General features: G+C 31.1%; 1 protein-coding gene across 1 annotated transcript in view; it reads left to right on the top strand.

Annotated features, from left to right (window-relative positions):
- LOC148282602 (uncharacterized) overlaps window positions 1-23754 on the top strand; it is a 372381-nt gene that overhangs the window by 309617 nt on the left and 39010 nt on the right. Inside the window, exon 4 of the mRNA XM_088224858.1 lies at window positions 21203-21293. Within this exon, the coding sequence (XP_088080984.1) occupies window positions 21203-21293 (91 nt within the window). The remainder of the gene's footprint in view (window positions 1-21202; window positions 21294-23754) is intronic.

Here is a 23754-nt window from a genome sequence, read left to right as displayed (position 1 = left end):
ATTTCGTCATTGTTTATTCAGTGTTATAAAAAAATCCTAACAAATGTCATTATTTTCTAATTGCAATTATATTATATGTAGGTACATCTTGAAATAGTTAAAGAGTTTATAGATACGTTAAAATTACTCTATTTCACACAAAAATCATTAGTCGGCGGTACACTTTTTTAATGAAATAAATAACATCAAATCCAAGGAATTCGTCGTGTTAATTTTTTTTTTTTAATGTTTAATTATTTTATGCTAAACTGTGCTAGATTGTACTTTTTAACATATTATTCATATACATTCAGATCCAGTTTCAGAGTAGTGGTATATAACTTTTTTTGATACTTTCAGTTTTATACTTATCTTTCTTGATTTTTATGTATAGATAAATTTTATTCGAAACAACAACTAACTCACTTTTTAATTCTCATATGTTACTTCTACGTCGTTAAATTCACTAGCTATGTCTTAGTTCACTATTAAAGTGCTCGAAATATTTTAACATAGCACTTATAAATATTTTTAAACCATAATTTCAACTATAGTTTTATTAAATCCAAATAAAAGGAAATCGACCACAAAGTTATTAAATTAAAATCTTGTTTAAAATTTTATTTCTTGGCAACAGATACAAATTCGAATTTGAATGTGATTAAATTCACTCAACTTCCGGTTTTCTTACTGTCGTTTGGGAACAAAAGAAATTATTTATGTAAATCTTCTCGGGACGCTTTGAGGAGTACTATTTGTTTGGATCGTCAGCCCCGCAGACATTATTCCTAGCTGAAGATTCTCATTTATCAAAGATTATGATTACACCCCCGTTTGCTTTATGCGTTGGTTCACGATAATTTATTTGCCCCTAATCGTAAATTAAATCACCAAAACAAAACAATTCAACAAAACATTTGAAATATGTATTATAATTTTAACCGTATTGAGGTATTTTATCGGTCGTATTATCATTCTGTATACTTAATTTTTTTATAATAATTCAAATGTATTTTAATTCATTTTAAGCAGGTTTTTTTTCTTAATTCTATATAAACAAATGTATAATTTTTCTTCAGTTCAGTTTAGTGCGTAAAAACATTCGCTTTCATTCATTACATAAATAAAATAACAAAACACACTCTATTTAACAACTGTTTATTGAATTAAATGCTTCCGTTTCAGAGTTTTACAATGACTTCTGTTCTATTGCTATATCATGGTGTACATAATTTATGTAATTTTTTCAATATTTTCTGTTTTCTACAACAGGTTTTCGTGCTTATTGATTTTTAAAAATATTAAAACATATTACGTTACTAATCTGTCAAAGAAAATTAATTGAAAAAACGTAAACATTTTTTACGATTCTTGTATTTTTTTTTACAAAAGCTTTCTTCATTATAATGTCTGTATTGCATTATTTCATAAACAAATATTGACGCTCTCAGAATACAAATCAGATGTATAAATGTATCTTTATTTTATATTACATATATAAAAATTTGGAAACGTATGCTAAATCTAATGCCAAAATAATGCGAGTAACGTTTCTCAGCACTAAAATACTTTTCTATCATATTATTATACGCTTATTTTAGAAATAGTTGTATTTAAAAGCAATTTATGATGAACCCCTTGTATTTGATTTTGTTTTAAAGTTTAACTGTAAGAAAATTTACTGGAATAAAGCCGAACAAAGAAAAACGCCGCCATCTTTTGTTTAATGGAATTCGAAAAGTTTTGATTTCTTTTTTAGAAAAAGGATAAGATTGTTTTTAACGACGGCTGACTGATAAGTTGTTTCCAATCCCCGCCCATTTTCATTGAGTGGTGTTTCTTGGTTTAAATGCTCAACTTTTCAAATAATTTTCCGTTGATTCTCTAGATAGAAATTTAATATTTACTCTTAGCAAAAATTTTCCTGTGTTCTTTATTAACGCTCTTTGTTTACAATTGTGTGGGAAAAATTTAACCTCTCTACATTGGGATATGAAAATATTCTTAAAATATGAACACGTAGGTATTGCATATTTGATAAACAATTTCAGTAAAAACTTTTACTTTATAAGATTGACGTTAGATTTAAGATATACGAGTATGTATTATTTTTTCTTCTTCTTATTCTTGCGATGCTTTATCAGGTCCCTCCGACGTTGGCGATCACTACAGCGAAAGCATCTCGGTCCTACGCTACTCCGCAGCTAGGACAACTGCTTATTGGATGTACTCGCCATAGTGATTCCTGGGAAAAGATGACCAGAGTGGTTTCCCGTTGCCTTCTTTGGTGGATTTTTCTGTCGGGGTTACCTTCCTTAAGCCGGTTGATTCTGGTTTGGCCTGAAACTTGCCTTTTATCCCCTTGTTATCTGCTGTGATCACACCTTTATGAGTGTGATCCCATTGCCCGGGATTCGCGACGTGAACGCTAACAAGTTGGACTAGTCAGTAGTGTTGCCGTTGGAATGCAACTGGGCGTTTGCAGCATTTTATAGAATCACTCACTGCGACTTACTGACGGTTTGAATCATTTAACACAGTAAAAATATTCTTATTTTTTTGAAAGGAAAACAACATAATTTATATAAATAAAATATAATAATAAAAAAGTTCTCCATACAACCAATTTAAGTTTTTGACAAAAAGGAATATAATAATAAAACATGTTACACACGAAAATATAAAAGATTATACAAGAAATGAAAAAGAGAGCACTGCAAGAAGGTTGAGGATGGGGATATAAAGTCCAGGAGAGTGAGAGGGATTTTACAATATAATTGACCGATTCGGAATTCACTTAAATATTTAAAACATAAACGTTTCTTTTTTTTAAAGTCATAAATTGATTTACCGGTACAATTTAATGAAATGTACTTTAAAAGATAGAGACTATCGATTAAACTGTTAACTGAAGATCAGAAATGTATCTACGTTTAGTAAGGATACGTTAAACTATAAAAAGAAGAAGTCTCTTCGTATGAGTCAAAATAAATGTGAGATTTATGATCCAGTAGTACCGGCAATCTATTTTGCATTCTATCTAGTTTTGACGTATACATATGTTAAAGTGTATATCGAGAATTCTAAGCACCAAAACTAAACTCATGGTGGCTGCGAACGTATGCATTATACAATATTTTGAGTGAAGCGGTTATTCTGAATTATCGAGTGGTGCATGTAATTAAAGTCAGGTTTCTGAAAGCCTTATTTATGAATGCTGGAATATGGGAATCAAATAAGAGTTTTTCATTCATAATCACACCAAGATCTCTCATTTTTATTTCCTGAAAAAACATTGTACGTTTATTTCATAGTTGAAAATAGCTATATTCTCTTCTTCTTCTTTTCCACGTCCACTCCTAAGTGGAGCATGTGGACATCACCAGTTGCCTCCAGGATACCCTATCGCCAGCCAGCATTTTTGCCTCTTCCCACGTCAATCCAGTGCCCCTTGATTCCGTCGAATAAAGTCTAAAAATCGACATTAACGGCCTTCCAGGACGGCGTGAGCCCGCAGGTTTAAAGAAGAGGCAATTTGGGTTTAGGTTCTCCCATGCGCAGCACATGTCCAAGCCAGGTCCACCGCCGCATCCTCAAAACGCTCGTTATAGGAGGCTGCTGCGTCCGTTCTCGGACTTCAATGTTAGTAATAATAGCCATATTAATAATTTTAAGATATCAGGTTCAGTCATTTTTCTGTGACTTTCTTTATTGGAACCTAATCTGCTTGGAACTTTAATGTCGTCTATTACTAAAACTACCAGTTTTCTGGGTCAAGGGGATATCGAAATCCACTTTTAGCATTTAAACCTTGTTAGGATCACCCTTCCTCCTTTGTGCCTCTATTCTCCTTGTCCCTGGACCACTCTGCTGAGTCGCTCCTTTTCTTTTCTCCCAGATATATAATATTTTCACAAGTAGCACTTCACACGGAAGCCTTAGTAGGGACACCCAGTTATCCAGCACCCGGAGTTGTGAAGAGGTTTTCCCTCCACACTAGGCTGATGCACGCTAGTGGAAAAGTGACGCCGAAACCTTATACTGTACTTTACAGCGAAGGCAATATGACTTTGTATTGTTCGCTTTGAATATTCGTGATAGTGACGACCTACTTTAGCGATACGACAAGGCTCCTATTTTGAAAAGATTTATTTTTCTTTGATGTTATTTTAAGAATCGACTTTTACTTTTTTACGTTATTATTTTTCAACGGATTTTTTTTCGTTTTGCAAACTTAATAAATGACTTAAACCTAATCATAAAAAACAGATTTATAAAAAAAATCTCATTTGCAGTTGACTTTGTTGCTGGATATGAGCATTGTCAAATCTTGCGTGAAAATAATCGAATGCGGAAAATTCAACCACAAAATAACGGATGTTCTTGCATCACACGACGTATACTCGTAATCATGTAAAAATGAAGTTTGTGTGAAAAGATTTAGAAGTTTATCGTTTATAACTTTTTTAAATCAATCAATAAAATGGTGTGGTAGTTTACTTTTTATTTCTAATTTCCTCATAAAATAGTACTTTTAAACCTGTTTCTGCAATAATAGTGGATTTTTCATATTATTGATCCAATAAAGATGTAAAATATTGCTTCTAGCAGTGGGCTAACTAAAGAACTTTTAAATATTGTAATTTTGGTCCCGCGGGTTTTCAGTTATCGATCCAACGCAGATACAATCGAGCAAAAGCGAAGAACAACAAAATCCGTTCAGCATTAGACCCCATAAGAGTAAATCGAGATCACTATCATACTCCCCCACCCACGATTTAAGGTCCCCCGAATTGCGGCAGGCTATATTTTCCAGGGGTTTATGTAACCTACAGATATTTGAAACACTAATACAACAAATCAGGGGAGTGTTTCTTCCTTAATCGTTTTATATACACAGACATTAGCGTTTATTATACATAAGTTATTGTTTTCTTTTTTGAGTCTTAACCGTTATGCGTTGGTTAACTGTGATTTACATATTCTAAAGAATTCGTGTCATCAATTTATATCAATGTAGCATAAATTTAATTTCAGGTTTTTTATTTGACATCTATTATTAAAATCAGCTAACTAATGGGGTACATACGAGTACCGTCGTCGGGATTATATGTCAAAAGGATACACATCCGAAATAAATGTAGGTAATGTTAACAAAATGAGACCATAAAATATTATCGTATGTATAGCACTGCCGACAAAAACTATGCTCTTATAAATTTTCAGAGTTTTGGAATAGAAATAATAATAGTATTAATTTTGATTTCATTCAAACATTTTCCGGAAATGGAACAACTGTTTTTTTCCATTTGCATCCGAAAGTATTTTATTTATATTAGCATTGCGTGATGTAGAGTCATGAAAACTTCTAGTAGCACCAGCGGTCAGCTTTTTAAAATCATTTCTTCAAAAAAAGCTTTTAATTTTCAACATCTATTCTTAATACTTTTCACAGCTAAAATAATACGTGTCACATTGAATTTATTAAAACGTTTTTTATACTACCTGTTCAAACCATAAACGTTTGTTTTATATATTTATTTATTTTATATTTAATCTAGAATACAACTAACAATGTATCTTAATCTTTTGATTTAAGTATTCAAGTAAAAATAACTTGTCCTTTGGTTATTGTTTAAATCCCGTTGATACAGATGGTTGTATTTTTACCCAATGTGCCTGATTCCTGCCTTTGTTTTTTTATGGTGTTACAGAACGAGGTGTGTGTATATTTTTCCCCGAATTTTCCGATAAAAACTTGGTTCATAATTCACTATGAGTGTTCCCGTAGGATGGGCCGGGATTGTGATGTGTTACAGACATGGCAGGCGATGTGATGAGATTCCCAAAACTCATTTATTTTAATGCGTTCGACACGTGTCTTTAATTAATTAATCGTTTTAAGGTTACATCATGAAAGCGTCATTTATAGTTTTAGAAAATAAAGCTTGTTGGTGTATCCAAAATAATTTCGGCGTAGAAAAGATTATATTTGGTAGACTGATACTGAAATTTATTGATGAAACTGCATTTAACTACATTTTATAAGGAAAATATTTTTTTATGTTTTTATCCCTTTTATTTTTTTTAATTTTCACGAGTGACTGAGTTTCATTATGACCAGCATCATCAGATTAGTGAATGCTTTTTGTTTTAGATGTTTCTTTCTGATATTATCTACGACCTAGCTTATTTTAAAATCACACTCACTTTCAAAGAAAAAATAAATAAAACCAATAACAGGTATCCACAAATATACTGTTTACATAAATAAGTATAGAATGACCGTGTGTGTGAGAGAGGGTGTATTTGTGTATAAAAATATGTGTGTATATAAATAAGTATTATTTTAGTATTGTAAAAGTAGAATGCATAAATGTTTGCAAATGTAATAAAACAATTGTATTTATGTCAATTTTTTTCACTACTACAATCAGATTTTGGGTAATCGTTTTTTTGTTATTTATTACCGCAATATTTTGTATCTATATTTTACGGTATGTAAATCTTAAGACTACAGTAAAATATAAATATGTAAATAAGAGATCAGGTCATTACAAGTTGCGAATAATCATGATATTTCCATACTTATCACGTAAGTCGTATTTTCCTAAATAAACTAAATGGATAGAAAAAACGCAATTGGCTATAGCTAAAAAAATAAATACGGGTTTTTTGTTTTTATTCGCACATAGGAACTGTAGTGAATAAATAAATAGCATATAAAACTGTAGTAAAACTAATTACTTTTGTTTAAAGAAATAATTTGCAGATATATATTAGCCGCGTAAAGTCTCTCTCATGCTGTTATTAAAACATTTCCTCGTCATTTAAAATGTCATTTTCCGCTTCTGTGTCATATAAATAAGATTCACTATGCACGACTAAGTAGCATTATCGTATATTAAAGCATTCTCCTAACTTCCCTTACCAATAAATGTAACCGCAAGTTAGTCCCCGCTTATAATATCTTCCATCACGGCCAAGCCTATCATCCCCTTATGAAGCCAAGTCACGAATATTGAAACACAGTGTTCTAGGACATTCTAGGTGGTTCCATAACGTTAACTATACCAACGTTTTCCTTCCCTTAGCGTATTTCATTTTTACCTTTATCCTAACCTGCTCAAAATTTAGAAACGGTCGGTTGTATTCTATTATGTTGTGAACCTTCAAAATGCTGAATCGAGTTACTTGCAATACCGAGTTCTTGCATCTACATACGTAGATACTTCTAACTTTTCATGATATTCTCCGATTCCATGTTTACATTCCTTAGCCAACAAATTTACTTGTGATATAGACATCTTTAATACAATAATTATATATTTTTAAACGTTCTTTAATGCATTTTTAGTGCCAATTATTAAAATCAATATAAAACTTTATTTTTTCTCGCATTTTTTATGTTTTTGATGTGTATTTTTGTATATTATACTATTTCTAAAATTATTTTTTCAATTTTTTTAAATATGTGTACCATGTATATTATTATCTTACACTTAAATGTAATTTAATTTTTATTATTTATCTTTAATATTAATTTTTGAATGTCAATTTTTTTTATATAAAAAAAAGAAAAAATGTAAATTGTTTATTTTTTTAATGCATATTTTTATTCGTAACCTAACTTTTCTCTTTTTTTTACTACGCAAAGTTTTACTTTTGATTTTACATTGCAGTATGCTTTTTTGGTTTCTACATGTCTTTCAAAAAAAGGAGTGTTGTTTATTTTTAAAATTACAACCATGTTTGTGCTTATCTGGACTATTTTTATCATAAAAAACGCATTTATTATGTTCCTATTATAGCTATTTAACAAAAGGTAGAGTGCAATTGAAGACTATTTTTTCAAAACACGACATTTGCTTGAAACGTAATTTTTCATGAGGTTTTTAGAGATTTGAATCGAATCGCGTAAAAAATAATGTTTTAAAAAATTACACCTTACAAGTTAACCTAAAGGCAAAATCTGTTTGTGAGTTTAAAGTTTTCTTTTATATTTCATTAGCACCCAATATAAATTATTGAAACTAGGAATTATTGATACACGCTATAAAAGATATTATTATTATTATCAGATATTTTATCGTGTAAGACTTTGATATTTTTTAAAGCCGGTTTTTATTTTGTTTTAGCGATTTTTTTTAGGTAATCAATGCTTCTTAATATTGGCTTTAATTTTTTTTTCAAATAATAAAACGCTATGCTAATACTGTGTTTTGAAAAAATTATCCTTAGTTAGCAAAGTTCTGCAATAACAGTACTCATGTAGTAATGTTTCTAAGATAACTTGTTATGTGTAATGACGAGATATTAGTATTGTTATTTTAGCTTTCAATGCAGTACAATTAAATAGACACGTTACAATTGCAAAGAAAATGGCATTTCAATTAATTGTTTTTTTTAATTTTTATTGGTTACACAAACAGTTTGTACATAAATATAGACAATTTCTGTGTATATTAGTGTAGGACACACATGAACACACCAAATAAATTGTTTGCACGTAAGCCAATAATTTAAATTAAGTTAAATATAGCAAATGTAAAAGATGAAAAATGAAAAATATGTTTGTAATAATAAAATTAATTAAAAATCTGCTTCTCTCAATATTTCTATGATTTTTTGCTTAAATTTTCATGCATTGTCATAAAAAATATCACCCTCGGTAAATCTTTTATATATATATATATATATATATTTATATACATATTGCTCGCATATTCTAGGTATTGTAGATTATTTTTAATAGTTTTTTGACGCGTTGTCTGTGGAAAACAGATTTTGTCTCAATTCGTACCGACTGTCATTCTCTAACGGATCTTCATCGTGATCAGACGTGAAATGATTTTTTTTTTTATGAAAATGAAAAAATGTGCCATCGTATGTGAAAAAAATCAATTTTATTGCACTTCAACTATAAAAAGCAAAACAGATAAATCGTTTTATTAGTCATATAATTAAATGTATAAAATATGTACAATAATTTTTTTTTAAAACGATTTTTTACTATTTTTATTAATACATATCGGAATTTGCACTATATATTTGTCGGTTTTTACAGGCACAGCGACGATAGCTTTGGCATATTAATGTTTGCATTGGTATCGTATGTTGCAATCTCTTTTTTCGAAGATAACCCGGTTTTTTTTTAATACGAAATGCGATTGGTAAGACAATACCGTGTTTATTTGTTACACGCCGGTTTTAGTTTGTGTTGTAGAATTTGAAACAATTTGAAGAAAGAAAATGGAAGAAACTCCAAATATATGCACCAATTTCCTTTTTTCTACACTGCTTTCGTGCACCTACAATAAACTTTTCTGTCAATAAAGTGAGGCAAATCGTTTTATTTCATTCTTTCATTGCCTCGGCACAATAAAAAAAACTAATTCGTTTGCTCCACGAAAATAAATCTCGAAATATTAAACAGCGCGCGGCTTATCGAGAATTCCGTCACATGTCTGCCAATATTAGGGCCGTAATAAAATAATAATAAAAGGGTGCAGGGCTCCGCCCACGGGGGGCCCGCGGCGCGCATGTCTCCGTTTCCTCCGAATTTAAGTGCATTTTTATTGCTTGATTACTAACAACGAAAGCGGTTTAGCGATAACGGAGACCCGCGATTTCCCGAAATTCCTACCCTTTCTCTTCCGTTGATATTACTAACTCATAAGACAAACGACACTAGAAATCATGTTTTAAAGATTATCGAATAATTATTTATGTATAAAGCATTGACTTTGTGGTCAAACAATTTAATATTTCTATATATTTTCTATGTTTCCCGTTTCAATACGTACCAGTCTCCTCCTCGGGATACTAACTACCCTAAAAGAGTAAATCCCACTGTACGTCTTCACCGTAGTAATTGCACAAAAATATACAACCAACGTGCTGACAGGGCACATGCTAATATAAGCTAATACCAACATGCGACCAGTATAACAATATATTTACCGAGGCTGATATTTTTTGTGACAATGTATGTAAATTTAGGTCAAAAATTATTGAAATTTTGAGAGAAGCAGACATTTAACATTATTATTATATAAATATTTTTTCATTTCGTTACTTTTACATTTATTATATTGAACATAATTTAAATTATTGTATTAAGTGTAAACAATTTTTTTGGTGTGTGCATGAGTTTCTTACTCTAATATACAAAGAAATTGGCAATATATGTGTACATACTGTTTGTTTACCTAGTAAAATAAATAAATAAATAAATAAACATGCACTATTTTATATATTTTTTATATTCACATCTGCCAGATAATAATCGTTACTATCAGAACTGATAAAAATGTACGTACTCGTATATCTCTTTCTCACATTAAAGTTTTGTTTTTAGAAATACTTGCGCTTGTATGATTTACCCAAATATTTCAATTTCGGAGCCATTATCTTACTGTCGTAAATGACCGTGTTAGAAAATGGAAAAAAAGTGTTAGTAGGGCGAGATTCAAACCTCGGACCTCCTGTTTCGGAGTCCGCGACACTACCCACAGGACCACAATCTGTTAGCATGTGTGTCGTGATTTGCTATTTCCTTTTTCTAATTGTTGAGATCAACGCATTATTTACTTTACTATCTAATTTGTAGTATGTATGTAAATAACTTTATATTTGTTATAATAATACGTCAATTGAATCCTGAATACTGCCAATATAAACTTATTTCCTGAATTTAAATCAGCAATATCAACAAATGAATATGATACAGTTCAGCCATTTCCAGAATTTTTTAGTTGAACCAACTTTACCATTAAACTTCAGCGAATCTCATTCATGCCATAATTTTTTTAAATGAAAACAACTTTATTTGAATCTTTTTCAAAATAACTTGGTTGAAAATTTTGTTTGCTGCATCTACTTAGCTTTCACATTTGTTAGACTTCTCGGTTCATTGAACCCTATTTTAGTATCACGCAGGCGCTATTTAACAACGACCAAGTAATAACGAAGTCATTTTTATCAATTATTTCATTGTTATCTTGTATTCAAAACGAAGTAATTTAGCGATCGTAATTTCTATTTAATTGTAATCGCGGTTTTTGACTGCAAACACAAATATGTACGTTTGCATTTAAATCAAATGGTAAAAAAACTATTGGCAGAACGTTCAGGCTGTTTACTCGCTTTATATTAAAAAACCCATTCTACCTAAAGATTGCAGAAAATCACCATGATTTTTCTTTAAGGAGTATATAAAATTCTATATCCGTGGCTTTATAATTATTGTTTGTGTTCATTACCAACGACACTAGTGATTTATCTTTCTTCGCATTAGCGAAACTATTTTATGTAAAGGGTAATTTACTAAATTAGTATGTAAGTATTTTTGTGAATGAATGAATGAGTGTTTTATCTACAAAGTCAAAAAAGTCGTATTCGCCCATTCAATTGCCAAATTCCTAAGTCTTTTCAAAAAACAATTCGTTATCTATCAAATCCTGTACATTGACTTACGTTTCCTGTGTTTATATAAGTTACAAACATATTTTGAGAACTAGCATTATGTAACTAATAAACCAATCATGTAACGTCTTTTTATGACACTTAAATATGAAATTTCGTCCAAATTAATATAATTAAATTTATAGGTATTTATTACCAAATTTTAAATTCGTTTTCAAGTTAGAATTTTATTTTCAATAAAGAAGTTTAGTGCTAATGGACAAAAAAATTATTTTTTTTCACGTGTTAAAAATTAAATAATTTAATTGTACGGCGAAGATTCTCGAAAATGTATGAAAAAAATAATAAAAATTAACTACTTTGAACAACGTCACAAGTTCTTCCGAATCAGCCATTGCTCGTGTTGTGATGGATTTTCCGTTTCCGAGAAGCCAACTCACCAATCAACAGAACTCACCCACAAGAACCTGTGACGACACGGGCGGAGTAATTTCAAAATTACAAAGCTTTAAAAAATCATAGCGCTGATAACACGATACATAAAAATATTTTTCTGCTTAGTTTGATAAGCTAAGATAAAAAATATAAACTACTGAACATCCTCATTGATATAAATCAGTCCCCGTGTAATTAATTTTTGACAGTTGTTTATCAGATAAAACTAAGATAAATATAAATGTACCACTTAAAACGGATTACTCAATTGGAAAATAGAGTGATGTTGTTTTGTGAAAAACTTTACTAACAAGCTATTACTCGTACATCATTAGAGAATCCGATTGACTTAATCATCATCTGTAATTAGATTCAATCAATACTGATATAAAATGCATCAGAATGTCGTAAAATTGAATTAGTCATTAATTAAGATAGCGTCCATTATTGCATCGTAAATGGTTTAATTTGGTCATCTGAACACAACCCGCTATCCAAGAATGTTACAAAAATCATTTCGGTTTACTTGCATTTTGACCTGCGTATTAATCCAGTAATGAGATTTTCCACTATATCTAGATTATTTAGGTGAAGAATGTCCTATCAAATTAATTAATATTTGTACTTAATTCAATCTGGAAATTCGTTTCAACATTCAGGCGGGTTCTTTTTTTTATTTTTCATTATCGACCCCGTTATCACTCTGATACTCTCTTAAAAAATAAAAAAACTAATTTGATTCAGCTTTGTAGATTTTGTTGATTTTATTTAGGCGTTATCAGGTCGATGTGCAGTTGTCTTTTTCACTTAGTATGGAGGGAGGCATTTGAGAGAAAGTCACAGAAAAAGAAAAGCGTGTTCAAATACCTATTCATAAAAAATTTCAGCCACGCATATCCTCTGAATTGTGATGATATTACATTTTGGCTCTTCAAATTTGCTGTTGTAGAATTGCTTTTGGAATAGCATTTTGCTTTTGTTAAAAATGCAGCCAAAACATCAAAATATTAGATGTCACACAAATGTGAAGTACTGAGAACTGTAATTGGCCTAGAATTTTGGTTTATTTGTAAATATTGTTATTTTGTGATGTAATGGGTTACATAAAACATAAAGTCATCATCATCATAAGCTCGACAGCCCTGGGTGGGCTTTGGCTGAATCCAGGAGTCTCCTCTGGAGTCTGCTGCCCTTCCTCTCCAGTTCCTCCCGTCAAACATAGTCACATCTGCGTTGATGCATTTTGGGCCTTCCTAGTCTTCGTCGTCCTTGTGGCACAAAAAGAGTTAGACGTTTTATGGGGTATTCGTCGTCCATTCTAATTATTTGGCCAGCCCACCTCAAGCGTCCCACCTTGATGGAGTTGATTACATCGGGCGCTCGGTACATATCGTATAGCTCTCTATTGTAGCGACGACGCCAATGATTGTTTTCTCTCACAGGGCCATGAATAACTCTGCAGGATTCTTCTTTCGAAAGCTGCAGTGGTTTTCCGAGTATTTTTTGTCATAACACAGGTTTCGAAAGCATATCCCAGAATTAGTTTAATCAGAGTTTTGTACTTTTTTTTTTTTTTACTAGTTTGGACCGTAATTGTTTTTAAAGCGCATAGTAGCATAAAGTCCATATGAAAAGAAATTCGATAACTCTAAACGTTTATTGTGCAACACGTGTCGAATATTAATTTTTCATAAAAAATAATAAAATACGGAACATTTGTTGATATCCTAGATATTGTGTTCTACATTCTTTTTGACCGTAATTGTTTTTAAAGCGCATAGTAGCATAAAGTCCATATGAAAAGAAATTCGATAACTCTAAACGTTTATTGTGCAACACGTGTCGAATATTAATTTTTCATAAAAAATAATAAAATACGGAACATTTGTTGATATCCTAGATATTGTGTTCTACATTCTTTTTGACTTTTGTTCGAAAAATGCATTTACTTTATTTTAAAGTTCATATCTCCGTATTTACCTTTACCACCCCTACGTGTATTTTTGCTTTTTCTCTATTGATAAATAATTCTTGGGACTCAAGATATTGTTTTTTGAGTATTTCATTCTGCATTCTGGTATTTGAATTGCTTACAAACAAAACAATCCCATAGCGTTGTCTTTCAATACATTTCTGAGAGACTATTTAATCAAAGCGCTTTTATAGACTCGATAAAATATACACAAACAATTCGAGTGCGTATTTATTATTTAAAAAGGAGTGTTTACTCAGCAGGTCTCGAGTAAGACTTGCGTTTGACACACCCTCATTTTCTCTAACCATAATGAAGGTCTTATTAACAGCTGTTTGTGCTGTGTTTGTTTAGTCTGTGGATGTTTTCAGTGTTTTTAGCTGTCATGTGAAGGTAATTGAGTTTATTTTAGAAGAAAAATGCCACCCTTAAAAAGCCATTATCACAAATGTTGTTATTGAAAGCTCCCTCCTGTTCAATCAAAAAGGTGAAACAACTATCTACATGTGGTGGGGACGAATATAGAATGGTTCAAAGAGGTTTTAACAAGGAGTGTTATAATGTGACAAATTATGTTTTTAACGCACCCGACTTTGTAGGGGTTACTTAATTTTAAATAAACGAAGTAGATAGGCATCTCAATTTTTATTCGTGTTGCACTATTACACTATGTTTTTATAATACATAACCTTCATTTATGCTACAGAAATACACATATTATACCCATGGACGACGAAAGAATGGTAAAACAAGTATATATGGCGAAAATGAACGGCAACGTTAGACGAGGACGACCAAGGAAGACGTGGCATGATCAGATAAACCAAAATCTTAAGTCTGGTCATGTTAAAAGCAGACAGAACCGAAGGGCATGTATGACAAGATGTATGAATGTGGAAGAGGCTAGGATTGTATGCCAGGATAGACGTGTGTGGCGGTCCATTCTCTCTGCCTACCCCTACGGGGAAATGGCGTGATGGTAGTAGTAGAAGTAGGTAGGCAACAATAATATTGACTGTTTTTACATGGTACGATATGATATTTATATTTTACAACACGTATTTTTAACTCATTTTTTTAAACCCAAGAAGTACTGAGTTTTATTTTCAGTTAAATCATAATTATTTCATACTGTTTTTTTAAGCATACAAGTGCTCTACGCTTTATTTCACCACTATTATTGGGACTTTTGACATTTTGAAGTACAATAAAATCAAAATATATCTGCACTTTTACGTTTATAATGAACTGTTTTTTTTATTGACTTATATCTTATTTTTTGCATTGTCTATTTGAATTTACTGAAAATATAAAATATTAAAAACGTATAATGTTAGAAATATTTTGGCAATATTTTTGGTAATTTGTTTACCTATTTCAAGCTCTGAAATATATTGATGAATACGATCATTATTTTTACAATTATCTTGAAATAATTATCGTTTGTCCTCTAAAAAAGGTGCCTCAGAATAATAGATCGTTTCACTTTTTTTTTAAATAAGCATAAAACTCCAATGATAGCGGTTCAAATAAAAAAAAAATATAAATATCAAAGGTTTAAAATGTGCATATTTTAAGTTACCCTAAAACCAGACTGTTTCGCGCCCTGTGGGACAAACGGCACGTTTGACGTTTCTAAGCCAAACTTGTACTCAATAATAACATAACGTGTGACGTCAAAAAATAAATTACATAACGCGTGACGTCAAAATTACGTGATGCCAACAGCGAGCCGTTTTGTGTATGCTTATTTTAAAACCCGAAAATTATAAATGAAAACTCGTTACGAATACATTGATAGTTATATCATTAGAATCATAAAAAATAGTTCCTAATATACGAGTATATGAAATAATATGAATATATTTTTTTATTATTATGTTTTTAACGTTATTCCCGGCTTGTGAAAATACCCTACTGTATTTTTTTGAAGCCTGCCAAAACGACAGTTTATTTTCGGTTTGACTCCTTGGGTAAATAGACTGACAGAATGAGGATTCATTTCCAAGTCTCCCGCGTCAAACCCTTCCAAAGGATGTCTTCCTCTCCGCAGCCCCTTCCTCCGCCAACCTTTTATGTTTCCGTAGATAATGTTCCAAGTCATTAAAACATTTACGAGGTAGCGCTTAAACGAAAACGAGGAAAATTGAAAGACTGTCTTTTGGAAAGTTAAATGAGATGCCACGCTCAGCAAACCGAGTTTTGCTAAAAGTCCATGATAGAACGTTACCATAAGCTGACTACAAGTGCCTACGCAACATTGCTAGATCTCTTTACAATTTCAATTATTGACTAATTTGTTGTTAAATTATGAAGGAGAATGCGTTATTGACTAATTTGTTGTAAAATTATGAAGGAGAATACATTATTGACTAATTTGTTGTAAAATTATGGAGGCGAACACATTATTGACTAATTTGTTGGTGTTAAAATAAAAATTTTACATTTTTTCCAAATGAAAAGAACAATAAAACAAAGAGAGACAAGTAGAGACAAAAAAAGTGAAGTATGTCATACAGCCATCAAGCAAGTAAATCGAATAGCTAGAATAGGGTTTTTTTACAAGTCGGGAATAACGTTAAAAATATAATACATTTTTAGAGCGGATTTTTACGATTCTAATATAACTATTGATGTATTTAAAACAAGTTTTCTTTTAATTATCATCAGTCAACCCTTTATGGGATACATTTTTTGTTTTGAATACCATCTTTTAAATCGAATAGAGTATGTTATCTTTAAAGATGATTAACATATTGCATTTGAAAATTTGAGCGGTAGACTGATCTACCAGTGTACGTTATTACAATACTCTTGTGACATAAGACTTATTATTAAAACAAAAATATAGAAAATATGACCTCAATTCTAGTGTTATGTGTATGTAACACTTTGTTCTAGATGTCCTAGAAAGGATTAAATTTAATCTCAATTTTGCTATCGGACAGTAAGAAATAAGATATTTTATTGTTTATCTAATAATTGGTCAACTCTGTGTTTAAAGTCCGTAAGATATTTGGTCCTGTAAACCAGAATGGAGTGTGGAGGAGACGGTTTAATCATGAATGGCACTGTACATTGAACCTGACTGTAAATTGTACCCGACATTTAACAATTAACAAAAATAAGAAGATTACAATGGTTGTACCATCTCCACAGAATGAATGATAATCGTACCTCTAAAAGATTCTTAATACCACTCCGGAAGGCGGACAAAGCAGATGCAGACCTAAATTAAGATGGCCGGATGATGTGGAAAGTGACCTGAGAGCAATTGGCCTGACGAGCTGGAGAAGAGCTGCAAGATGCAAAGGAGGAATAGAGATATTATGGAAGAGTCCAGGCCCTACAACGGGCTGAAGCGCCACTAATGATGATGATTTTGAAAATCCATATTTCTCTTCTTTTTTATACTAATCTTATTATTTTAACTCATCCCTGAACTTACTACAATAATTTTATCTTTCGAGCTTTTGCATTTTTTATTTAAATGCTTGTAATATTCATTATGTTTTACCATATGTAAATCAAATTTTTAATTCGTGTTCTTTCTAATATTTTCCTAGAACAAAAACACGTAAAATATTTTTTTTTTATTGATGGTTTAGTAAACTTGAGTTCTTGTGAACACACAGAAAAACGTTGTGTTCGCATATAAATTTTAATATACGTTTTGTTCGCATATAAATTTTAATACTTGCACGAAATTTTGACGGAACTTATAAATAGTAGAATATAATATATAAACGGTATACTCGTATGTACATAGATAACTAGAAAATGTACAAATATTCCAATTTTTGTTTAAAACGTTAGATTAATTATATCCATTAACGTTGGTAAATGTCATACCTTTTTTCCTTACCCTAAATCCTAATGCTGATTGATTTACCATTGTAAAATCACTAGTAATTTTAATAACGCTTTTTAGTAACAGGTACGAATAGGGCAACGTAGTAATTTTCTTTTTATAATTATTTTAGTTTTGTATTTATTATAATAATAAAAATACGTATTTAGTTTTATTCAACTTTTATTTATGAATTTTTACCAGTGACTGGGTTTCGTCGTGACCGATATCGTCAGACTGGTGGGACAGGTCACTGGTAAAAATTTATAAATAAAAGTGGAATAAAACTATAAACGTATTTATATTATTATAATTAAAATGCAGTTCCGCGAAGAAATGTCAGTGGAAAAACACAATCTATTTTGTATTTACGTCAACACATTATTTTTTTGATAAATTCAACATTTGGATACAACACTAAGTTTTTATTTGACCAAAAAATTCGTAGAAACTCGTACCTACCTGAGAAATTGTCTAGAAATACAAAAAATCTTGAAAAATTGTATTCAAAGAAAAGCTTTCAGATACGCCTGAATACTGTTCAAATATGTTGAACTTTATAACGTTTTCAAATAGGTGGAACTCAAATCCACTACCTACTCGATATGTTAGATTTTAAATATGAATGATCTCAAAACTTTTACGTCGTTATTTCTAAAAACCGTTTTGGGGTATTAAAAAGTGATGTTAACTGATAAAGTTTTGTGTATAGAGGAGTAACCCTTTAATAACTCGAAACGAACGATGACGTAATGGTGCATAATAAATGACAACCGCAATGACATTTACCTGCGGTTTCCTAAAAAGGGGTTCGCCATAACCATTACCTGCTACCTGCTACCTGCTATCCGTTACGCGGGCGCGGCATGCAATCAACAACTTCGCTGAAATCGTTTTTAAATGAAAATTAGAACTACGCAGTACAAACTTTTAGCTTACAATTTATTTAAAAAAAACAGAAATGTCAATGGTATGCAGATGATATTCAATATTTTTTTAATTTTCTGGCGATAATTTCTTGAACCTTTGTAATAACATGTAAACATAATATCGCACATCCGATAAATTAGAGAGAACTCAAAAAATCAGTTAATTATATAATACAAGGTTGAACAAAAAAGAAAGATTTAAATTTGTTGCAACAGAGAGGAAAAACACCTTTGAGAAGGGAATGGAGAAGGGCAAAGGCACACTCGAACCAGCCAATGACTGGTCATAAGTCCTGAAAATGCCTAGACTTCCATGTTCCCTTCTCAAATGTGTTTTCCCTCTCTGTTGCAACAAATTTAAATATTAATAACTCCGTAGGGAGGAAATCCAGCCAGTCTGCAAGCATTTGAACATACTAAAAACATACGGAAATATCTCAGCAAAATATTCGTACGAGGTTTTCTCAGAACACGAATTATGTCATTCCTTAAACCCGTACGACTTTTACTCAGAGACATCTCGTCTTTATCGCACCGAGAGTGTTCAATATTTTGGAAAAGCGTATTAAGCTCTCAAGGACAAAAACTATTTTCAAGAGAGGAGTTATGGACTGGATTTTCCTTAGTGGGAAGGATTTGAGTGGGAAACTCCTTGATGATTTTCCGAACGTTTGAGTTTACTGTTTACCATATTGATGTGCCATATATTTGCTTTTTTATTGTTATTATTGGTTTTTTATCGTTATTATCTAATTCTACATAATATTTGTGATGATTTACTCTTGTGTCTGTGTCAACTAATTGCTCGTCCTAACTCAATACGGGACTTTAAATCTCATGGAGTTGGAAATTATGTTTTAAATAATGTGTAATAAACTGCTTTTAAATAAATAAATAAAAATTAAATTATAAAAATCGTTCATATGCAATTCATTGTATAGTTCTACCTTTGCGATTTACCCACTTAATGGCTGTATGACACACCTGCACTTATTTGAACGCCACCGTTCTCAAACAGTGTCATATTTCAACGTTTTTACTTATGACAATTGAGATTTTCTTTCAAAATGTTATGGTTCAAATATAAATATTAGGCGTTAATATAAGTTTAATGCGTTATTTTCAATATAAAAATTAACACCAAAAGTAAAACAAAATAGTAAAGGTTATTCGTCACTAGAAAGAAAATTTTCGACTCTACAATATATGTCATTTGCTTTTACGTTACATATATTGTTTTATTTTATTCCGTTTTGAAAAGGGAATGTCAAGAAGACGAAAATAGGCATTTTCAACACCTGTTCGCGTTCAATCGAGGAAATAAAGAGAATACATTAATGACTTATTTGCTGTAATTAGTATTTTTGTATATTTGGGAAAAACAGACAAACTTATTGTAAAAGTTTTATAATGAAACTTTCATGGTGGTTTTCGAGAAAGGCGTTCTTATTTACAATAAGACCCAAATACTTCTGCTTCATTATTTATTTATATTTTTTTCATCATGAATCTTGAAATAGGGCACACATAAAAATATTATGTGTGCTTTAGTTTATTAAGTTGTTCAACACATATTCAACCTCCCGTTTGAATTTTTTTTTTCTTCATAAATGTTTTATCCCATATGAATTTTTTTTTACTGCGTCATATAAAATTTAATTTTTTGATTTCGCCTTTTTGTTAATTGTTTTACAACAAATGAGTCAATATAATGTACTCTCCTTATTTTTTCCTTTATTCCCTCGATCCTATAACACATCGGCATTGATTTTAAGGGCGAAATGAAAATAAAAAAAAACTCAATGAGAAAATATGTTTTTGTTTAGTTTTGTGGCTCTTCTGGAAATTCTGCATTTTTGTATTATGATTCTATTTTATCGGATGTGTAATATATGCAATATACATATGCATCCTACAAAGAATATCCATTTTTATCTCGGTCAATGTTAACAAATTCATATTTCTTCGTGATTATTATCACCATTTCTAGTTCAAAATAAACTAATAAAATGTTATTTAGTTACAATCACATCTAGAGTCTACAACATTACAGCCCATTTCATACATATTGTTCAAATCCACACAATACGGTAAATTAGGGTGGATTTACATATATTTTATATTGTTTATTTTGTAAAAGGAAATCGAGTGAAGATTAGTCGGCATTATAGTTTACTTTACTGTTTAGTGCGTTTGCATGCCATTAAATCAATAAAATTAATAACATTTTTTTTTATTTATTATATTTTTTTCTATGCATTTCACAATAGGTTTCCATAAGTAACATTTTATTTTAAATTTAAATAAAGGCCACTGGAAGAATACGATATATATCAAAAGATAAAAAATAAGTCTAATAATAATAGTATGATACAATAAAAATCAATCCACCCTATGTTAATTTATCATTCGGTATGAATTTTTATGACCATTTTAAATCGGCCTATCACAGGGCTAAATAATTTTAAGAAACAACTACTTTGTAAAAATTGTGCGATTTTAATTGCGAAAAATCAAAATAAATATTCTACTAAACGGTATTTTAAAATTGGGTATTCTTTGAAAGTTGTGAACTACATTTAATTAATATTCATTTTAATCTTGTTTAAGGATGGAAGAGACGGTACACTCGCTGCTGCAGTACAAAAGTCGTGTTGAGGCACTGAAGCAGGAAAAGTCTTCACTGTCAACTGCTCTCGAGGTAAGGAACCTGATATTTCCTGTCTTAACTTTCACTGCAAACTTCTTTCAATCTTTCCTACCAGTTGTCTCTCTGCCCTAAGAACAAAAAACCGTCGTCTGTATGGGTATTCATTTGATATAACTTAACTTATACTGCTAATAGGACAATTACTTGCATTTTCGTATAAGTTTCGAATTTAGAAAAGCATACTACAGATACACAGAATTTTTTATAATTTGTTCAACACTGTCTGGATTATTCGGACCAATGAATATTATGCAATTTTAAATGCATAAAGTACAAGATGTTTTATAATTTTTCAATGCAACACAACGACTAAATGCATGCATTATTTACTATTCATACTGATATATTATTGTAATGTATTTATTTCAAATAGTTCTACTACTAAAATTTGAACAACTAGTTATATCTTAACTAATAAATATATATACAGGTGACTGGAATTGAACCCGTCATAGTAAATTTGCACAAAGAGCAGGTCATTTGCTAATTATTAGATCTTACTTTCCCAAACTAAAGTTTTATAGTTTGGGAGATATGTCAATTTTTGTACTTTATTGAGATTTTTCCAAAATTTGACCTTCAAGCATTCAGAACTTTTTTTTTTCATTAATGGCTTTTTTCATTGAATGCTTGAAGGTCAAATTTTGGAAAAATCTCAATAAAGTATAAAAATTGACATATCTCCCAAACTATAAAACTTTAGTTAGGGAAAGTAAGATCCAATAATTAGCAAATGACCTTCTCTATGTGTGAATTTGCTAGGGCGGGTTCAGTTCCAGTCGCCAGATTTTTTAGTATTACACACTCAGAGATTTATTCTGGACACTGATATTATTTAATTATTTATTTATTTAAAGAAAACAACAGCCATTACAACAACAAAAATACAATATTTATAAATAAATAAAAAAATTAGGACAAATACAGTTTTTTATATATGTCTCAATACAATGCTAAAAACGGAAAACAAAACTGCATAATTGTGTTGGGCCATTTCGTATCACAACTTTAAAAATTCAAAAATTAAATATGCAAAATTAAAAAAATATTGGCTCGGTCCAGAAGTCAAAATTTACTATTTATCAAATCTTCTAAGAGCAGCTTTTGTTTTTATGCCCCAATGTCCAGAATGTGTATATTAGTCAATTCGTCGTACATCTTGGAATTCTTTGAGATAGATCTTCCCCCTTCGTAGATCTCTTCGTCATTAACAGACTGTGGGATGAAGATGGATTGGCTTGGCACGACTTATTTCTAAATGTTGTTGAATATATTGTGTACAGTTATTTTATTGCCCGTGTTTGTCATTATTACATAGGTTTATGTTATTTTTGTTCAGTTTCTTGTGCATATTTTTCTTCGTATAACTGTTGTAATTGGCTATGAGCGTATGTATAGTAAATAAAAAAAGAATATGTTATTAAATTTGGATAACTATAGTATTGTATGATAGTATTGTTTTTAAATAATAAAATAAGACCTGCAATTCTTGGTAACCAAAGTCTATGATGGATGCAAGAAAAGCGATTTGATAATGAATGTTGATAAATCGAAAGTAGTTGTTTTTGAAAGGGATGAAAATATAAATAAATGTGATATCAGTGTAAATGAAGATATTCTGAATCAGGTAGAAGAATTTGTGTAACTGGGATGTATTTTCACTAGGGATGGAAAGACTGAGAAACATATTGAAAGGAGGGTAAGTGCCGGAAACAGGGTGAAAGGTGCACTGAAATCTACCTTGGCAAACAAATGCCGCAGGAGGCAAAACTAGCAGTTCACAATGGAGTTCTAGTGCCAAATGCAATGTATGGGAGAGAAGTATGGAATTAGAAAAATAATGATAAGAGCAGGTTAAATACTGTCGAAGTGCGATGTCTCGGGTAAATTTGTAGTAAAACGATGCATGATAGGCGCATGAATTTCGAGATCTGTAAATTATGTAAGGCTGAGACATGCATTATCAACAGAATCAAGAAAGGGGTGCTGCGTTGGTTTTGACAAGTAGAGCGAATGAAAGCACGGCTAAAATAATTGATGCAAATTTTGACGGATGCAGAAAACGAGGAAGACCGAGAAAGACATGGCACGATCAAGTCCATAAAATACTTGAAGATGGACATGTCAAGAGTAAGAATAATCGGCGTACGTGCATGAGAATATTTATGAATGTAGAAAAAGCGAGGTTTGTATGTGAAGACAGAGAGTGATGTAGCGTTCTTTCCTCTCTGCGTACCCCTACTGGAAACGGCGTGACGGCTTGTTTGTATTGTTGATTCATTGTGTGAAGGAAGTCATTGAAACTCGTTAACTATCTAGTTTGCATACCGTGGAATATTTCAGCATTAGTTTAGCACACGGCTATCGCAGAGCGCGGCTAAGCCTCGTCCCCTCTCGAGTTCCAAAGCATTTCTAGGAGAGTTATCGGTCGGGGCGCAAACAACGCGATGCG

The sequence above is a fragment of the Micrasema longulum genome, unplaced genomic scaffold, assembly GCF_059751315.1.
Source record: "Micrasema longulum isolate JH-2025_06_02 unplaced genomic scaffold, ASM5975131v1 h1tg000311l, whole genome shotgun sequence".
Lineage (NCBI taxonomy): Eukaryota > Metazoa > Arthropoda > Insecta > Trichoptera > Brachycentridae > Micrasema > Micrasema longulum.
The sequence above is the reverse complement of the archived record's forward strand: the minus strand, read 5'-3'. Positions and strand labels throughout refer to the sequence as shown.